Source organism: Brachyhypopomus gauderio, chromosome 20 (genome assembly GCF_052324685.1).
Source record: "Brachyhypopomus gauderio isolate BG-103 chromosome 20, BGAUD_0.2, whole genome shotgun sequence".
NCBI classification, from domain to species: Eukaryota; Metazoa; Chordata; class Actinopteri; order Gymnotiformes; family Hypopomidae; genus Brachyhypopomus; species Brachyhypopomus gauderio.
In genome coordinates, this window is record NC_135230.1 from 835,189 (window position 1) to 842,500 (window position 7,312).

General features: G+C 43.5%; 1 protein-coding gene across 1 annotated transcript in view; it reads left to right on the forward strand.

The window, feature by feature from the left end:
• The first annotated feature begins 6,126 nt into the window (after nucleotides 1-6,126).
• The window catches only part of LOC143484278 (ly6/PLAUR domain-containing protein 1), a 25,874-nt gene continuing 24,688 nt past the window's right edge, over nucleotides 6,127-7,312 (forward strand). Inside the window, exon 1 of the mRNA XM_076982928.1 lies at nucleotides 6,127-6,386. Within this exon, the coding sequence (XP_076839043.1) occupies nucleotides 6,338-6,386 (49 nt within the window). The 5' untranslated portion in view covers nucleotides 6,127-6,337. The remainder of the gene's footprint in view (nucleotides 6,387-7,312) is intronic.

Consider the following 7,312-nt stretch of genomic DNA (forward strand, 5'->3'; position numbering starts at 1 on the left):
TTTTGCTGGAAGGGATATTGCAGGGATATTAATGATGACTCCAGCACAGACACAAATTTAGCTTGTTTTGACAGTCAAAAAATATTATTTTTCATACAAAAAATGGATTTTCATAAAAAGGAAAGACGGACAATGTTGCTTTCCTAATTGATATGTAATGTAAAAACAACTGGACATAATGTTGAACATTAAATCAACTAACCACATCCATTAGTGCACAAACTGATATTCTGTGAATATTCTGTGGTCACACGATCATTAGTCAATATGTATACTTGGATACAATCACTGCAAAGTAACTATAGATTCTCAGTGTTCTTAGCTACAGCTAAAAGTGTGTTTTTATAAGGACAAAAACGTTAAAACGTGCAATATCCAGTATCCTTGGTAACCACTTTATTTTTCCTGTAAGGTAACAGAAAAAAATGCAGGTGGCATTCAGAAAGCAGGTGTGAGGTGAACATGCAGCCAGGCAGATGAGCACAGATGATGATATAACTGAATGTTTTATTGGCAGGAGCAGTGACGATACCAGCCAACGTCAGAACCAGAGAGCAGGGGAATCTGATCCAGTGTCAAAGTGGGAACGAGTTGCAGGTGGTGTCAATACTGTGGAGATGAGGAACGTGGCAATTGTCGCTGTGCATTATGGGGGCTGTAGTCTCCACGACAAAGCCGTGTGACAGTACTGTAGGACTACACGAACTGCTGCAATAGACCTGATTTAGACGTAGAATCCATCATAGATTACTGCTTTAGACCTTCCTCAGACATGGATTATATTATAGATTACTGCTCTAGACCTTCTTTAGACATGGATACCCCTCAGGACAAGGACTTCTAGAGACTCTGGTTACATAACGAAACAGGTGTCCTGAGTATGCACCTGTACATAGATGACCGTCACACCTGAGGTAATTGAACACAGATGACCTTCAAAACTGATGTAATCCAATATATGTGACAATCTCATCTCAGCTAACTCAATATAGGTAAACTTTACACTGGAGGTAATTAAACATAAAGAATTTTGACATGGGTGAAATAGATGGTTTAATATCCTGGTACCTTTAGGTTTAGGAAGCTGAAGACACTGTATGAAGACAGGTGTGCTGTGTGAAACAGCCTTGAACAGGTGCCCATCCTGAACAGGAAGCCAGCACTGCTGGTAGGACAGAGCTCCATAATGGAGACAGGCATGACAAGCACATCCTAGATAGAGGCAGGCATGATGGAATGATGCCAGATAGAATCGCATCATTGCATAATGAGTGTAAGCCAGAAAACTTTGGCCACGTTAAAGAAGATGAACTCCATGGTGGTCTGCTCTGGGGCCCAGACAGATGGGCTTGGATGTATCCAAAATGTTGGTAGATGTGGGAATAAGAGATACTGTAAGTTTTACAGGTTCAAACTAAGAGTGGATGTAAATAAATTCATATTCAGTACTGAATAAATACATAATTAGTGATAACTACCAACACATTGCTGTTATCGATCAACTTACTGCAGAATTATACAGTTTTAAAATGTCAACAACAGCAACAATAATTTGTTATAATAATAATAATAATAATAATAATATCAGAAATGTAATGATCTTCCTCACACTTGGACCTCTGAGTATTTATTAAAATAATAACAATAACAACAACAATAATAATACTACTACTAATAACAACAACAACAACAATAATACCACTAATAATAATAATAACAACAATAATAATAACAACAATAATAACAACAACAACAATAATAACAATAATAATAACATCATCAATGTAATGATCTTCCTCACGCTTCTAATTCAGCAGCTTCAACTATCCAGGTTCCCATGGCAACAAAAAAACTTCTGTCCAATGGGGAAGTTCGGAGAACTGGATGAATTATCAACTGGACAGAGGTTCACACACTATATTGCCAAAAGTATTCGCTCACCATCTAAATGATCAGAATCTGGTGTTCCAATCACATCCATGGCCACAGGTATATAAAATTAAGCACCTAGGCATGCAGACAGTTTCTACAAGCATTTGTGAAAGAATGGGTCGCTCTCAGGAGCTCAGTGAATACCAGCGTGGAACTGTGTTAGGATGCCACCTGTGCATCAAATACAGTCATGAAACTTCCTGTCAACGGTCAGCTGTATTATAAGTGTTTGGGAACAACAGCAACTCAGTCACGAAGTGGTCGCCCACGTAAACTGACGGAGTGGGGTCAGCGGACGCTGAAGCATATAGTGTGAAGCAGTAGTGAACCGTGACCATTAAACCTGGGCCCGCTCCCCCCCCCGAAATTTATTTTCTTTCATAATTAACTGCAATAAAAAATATATAAAAAACTGAGATGACAGTACAGAAACGCAGTAAACAATAATATCTGTACTAGATAACTTCTTAAACAAAATAAGGTTCCAACAAAATAGAGGGCATCAAAGGAATGAATCAAAACTAGCTAGCGGTGGTACGCTAACGACAGCTAGCGTCGCCACAGCGGGCGGAAATTATCATACAGTTAAGCCCGCCCACTAAGAGAGAAGATGTGATTGGTCAATTTTGCTGTCATTTGAAACTGGTATTGCGCTGAATTATAACTGCCAGGTCCTCTGTAAACGAACAGCGGGCATCACAGTGCTGATAGGGGGAGACACAGGCTCACAGGCTTCCACTTAACCCCTCACCTTCCAACACAGATTGAATAGACACGGGTGAATAATTTATTTGCTTATATTTCTGTAATTGTTTAGATGTTGATTGTCAAACTGTAAGTAGATAATTTTTTTTAAATAAATTATATATATTTATATTTTAAGAATATTTTATGCCCTCTGAGAGGGCGTAGAGGGCCCTGACGGTTCCCCACTGGTGTGAAGAGGTCACCAACTTTCTGCAGAGTCCATCACTACAGACATCCAAATTTCACATGCCCTTCAGATTAGATCAAGAACAGTGCACAGAGAGCTTCATGGAATGGGTTTCCATGGTCGAGCAGCTGCATCCAAACCATACATCACCAAGTGTAATGCAAAGTGTCGGATGCAGTGGTGTAAAACACACCACCACTGGACCCTAGAGCAGTGGAGGCACATTCTCTGGAGTGAAGAATCATGCTTCTCCATCTGGCAATTTGATGGACTGATCTGGGTCTGAACATCGTCCAGTCTATGTGCTGGGGTAGCTCTCTGAACATAGTCCAGTCTACGTGCTGGTGTAGCTCTCTGAACATAGTCCAGTCTACGTGCTGGTGTATCTCTGAACATAGTCCAGTCTACGTGCTGGTGTAGGTCTCTGAACATAGTCCAGTCTACGTGCTGGTGTAGGTCTCTGAACATAGTCCAGTCTACGTGCTGGTGTATTTCTCTGAACATAGTCCAGCCTACATGCTGGTGTAGGTCTCTGAACATAGTCCAGACTACGTGCTGGTGTAGCTCTCTGAACATAGTCCAGTCTACGTGCTGGTGTATCTCTCTGAACATAGTCCAGTCTACGTGCTGGTGTAGCTCTCTGAACATAGTCCAGTCTACGTGCTGGTGTATCTCTCTGAACATAGTCCAGTCTACGTGCTGGTGTAGGTCTCTGAACATAGTCCAGTCTACGTGCTGGTGTAGCTCTCTGAACATAGTCCAGTCTACGTGCTGGTGTATCTCTCTGAACATAGTCCAGTCTACGTGCTGGTGTAGGTCTCTGAACATAGTCCAGTCTACGTGCTGGTGTAGGTCTCTGAACATAGTCCAGTCTACGTGCTGGTGTAGGTCTCTGAACATAGTCCAGTCTACGTGCTGTTGTAGGTCTCTGAACATAGTCCAGTCTACGTGCTGGTGTATCTCTCTGAACATAGTCCAGTCTACGTGCTGGTGTAGGTCTCTGAACATAGTCCAGACTACGTGCTGGTGTAGCTCTCTGAACATAGTCCAGTCTACGTGCTGGTGTATCTCTCTGAACATAGTCCAGTCTACGTGCTGATGTAGGTCTCTGAACATAGTCCAGTCTACGTGCTGGTGTAGCTCTCTGAACATAGTCCAGTCTACGTGCTGGTGTATCTCTCTGAACATAGTCCAGTCTACGTGCTGGTGTAGCTCTCTGAACATAGTCCAGTCTACGTGCTGGTGTATCTCTCTGAACATAGTCCAGTCTACGTGCTGGTGTAGGTCTCTGAACATAGTCCAGTCTACGTGCTGGTGTAGCTCTCTGAACATAGTCCAGTCTACGTGCTGGTGTATCTCTCTGAACATAGTCCAGTCTATGTGCTGGTGTAGGTCTCTGAACATAGTCCAGTCTACGTGCTGGTGTAGGTCTCTGAACATAGTCCAGTCTATGTGCTGGTGTAGGTCTCTGAACATAGTCCAGTCTACGTGCTGTTGTAGGTCTCTGAACATAGTCCAGTCTACGTGCTGGTGTATCTCTCTGAACATAGTCCAGTCTACGTGCTGGTGTAGGTCTCTGAACATAGTCCAGTCTACGTGCTGGTGTATCTCTCTGAATATAGTCCAGTCTACGTGCTGGTGTATCTCTCTGAACATAGTCCAGTCTACGTGCTGGTGTAGGTCTCTGAACATTGTCCAGTCTATGTTAATCCAATCTCTCCCTTTACTGCCTCGTTGTCTGACTGGAACAGAAGTGGAACAGATATTTAGTCCCGCCTTCTCTCTTCAAACACTTGTGCTGATTGGGCAGAGATAGCTAGTGTTTAGGAGTCCAATCTACTTCAATCTACACTGCAGTTTGTGTGTGTCTGTCTGTGTGTTTGTCTGTGTGTGTGTGTACATACACACAAACGTATGTACATACTCCCCATACACACGCGTATGTACACTCCCCGCACACACGCACACATATGTACACACACACGTATGTACACACTCCCCACACACACATATGTACACACACATGTATGTACACACTCCTTTCACACACACACACATATATGTACACACACGTATGTATACACTCCTTTCACACACAGGTATGTACAAACTCCCCCCACACACATTCCTTTCGAATAGGTCCACACTCACCTGTTTCTTACACACACTTGCTCGTGTCCGTCCTGGTGTGTTTTATATGAGACCATTATGAGCTCTTTCGTGATTCAGCAGATTTATCTGGTCAGCTGTTTCCTCCAGTGCTTGACCAGTGAAGTGTGTTTAGTTTATCATGCTCTGTATTTCTTAAGTTTCTCTGTAACACACACACACACACACACACTGTTTCTGACCCCACAGATGGGTATAATGAAGTTTGCCTTAATTGTGTGTGTGTGTGTGATCAGTCAAGTGTATAAAGCCCTGAGAGCAAAGGTCTGTCAGAACACTTCATTTAATACACACACACACACACACACACACACACACACACACACACACACACATGGGCAATTCTCCTCTTTTTTCCTTCAGTTCACTGTTTTTACATGCTGCCATTCTAATGGTCAGCAGCAGGAAGTGTAAACACACAGGACGCCGATGGTCTGCTAGCGAGATTCGTTTATATTTGTCGTGCCCCAGTGCGCCTGTGTAAAATGTTGAGACAACCTGTGCTTATGGTCTCTGTGTGCTGCAGATAAATGGCTTCACTGCTCTCTGTTTTGAAGCGAAATCCCAGAGCCGCCCTTCCAAGGCATCCACTTTAAAATACCGCAGTTTAAGAGGGCGCAAGGCCTCAGGCCCGTCTGTCCCGTGAGAGGTGGGGACAAACTAAGTTGTGCTGTTTGGCGTTTGTAACTCGTGCGAGGTGAAGGCACAAACTCGAATCTGAGTTCCAGATGACTGATATACTCGCGCTGGTACAACACACTGTGCGCAATAGGCAACCTGCACCGTATTGGAAACTGTGTAGAGGCCTGTTGTTTTTTTGCCATGATGACGAATTTGCTGCCTGGCGATTTCAGTTATACTTGATAAAGTCATCATCATGATGCAATGACGTATTTTTAAAGAAGTTTAACGTCTTTCTGTTCACCTGCATGTGCAGAGTGGCGAGGAGAGCTTTAGCGCCAGTGTGTCCCGTCACGTTGCAGCGATAGATATATATGATAGATATATATGATATATGATATTTGTCTTTTTAAAGCGTTTGTCTGCCCCCCCTCATTTTCAGAAGTCTGACCCGGTACCCGGTGTGGTCTCGTGCTCTGTGATGTTCTTCATGTAGTGGGAATCATCGCACACTGACTCTCGGCGCTGCGCGTGCCTGGCGGTATGGGCGCCGCGCGGACCCGTCCGGACACTCCGTGATCCTTCAGATCCACGTTTGCAACGACAGCGAGCAGGACAGCGCGTGCAGGACCCCGCGTGCAGGACCCCGCGTGCAAGAGCGCGTGCAGGAGCGCGTGCAGGATGCAGCTGCTGCTGTGCGCGTGTTTGCTGGCGGCTCTTCTCGGAGCGGGTGAGTAGACGCTGTAGCAGCGCGAACCTGTTACGCGTGACCAGAACCTGCAATAGAAATAATATTAAAAATACGGTATTGTGTCAATGATAAAGATGCAGTTTCCTCAGCTTTAGTGAGACAGCAGAAACACGCTGGTGTGTGGTGATAGTTCCGTCTAGAGCAGTGACCGGACTCTCCGGTACCGGAGCGACAGGACGAGCATCTCAGTTTGATGGCTGCGACCCGTAAAGGTCCATTCATGTGTTTTCTCCTGTAAGTTAACTGCTGGTGCTTGTGTTGTTTTAATCAATATTCGAGTATGTCTTTCCAAACGTGCGCGATTCGCCTTAATAACCGGTAATAACGGAGTAATTACATTTCGCTCCGTTTCTCCGCGGTCGTAGAGAACTGAAATGTAATTTATTTGCGTCTGACTTACAGTTCACTTGGAGCGCAGTCTTAATTACGATAAGTTCCTCTTTTGAGTCGAGTCCAAGTTGAATGTAATTTCCCTGCGCAAAGTTTGTGTTTAATCATAATGAAATCTGCAGTTAGTTTCTCGGAGCAGGCGGAGTTTTTTTTTATTAGTGTGGATTCAAGGTGACAGGGCGCTTTTATCTCGGACTGAGTAACGCGCTGTCAAATATAACGTTAATGAACACTTCGCTTTAATGAATGAAAAATACTATTATACCCAACAGCCCATAATTACTCCTCTAGGAGTTTTGTGAGTGTGACGGACCGGAAAATGACTGCAACGCTTATCCAGATTTAGCTTACAATGAAATGCACTTAATTTACAATATGTTTAAAAGCTAAATGTATATCTTTTTCTTAACAACAACCCAAAAAAAATTGTAAATATAACACAGTAATATATTGCTGCCATAGCCACTGTCACTGAGACTATGAAATGGGTTTTTTAACAAGGCCCATATTCATGT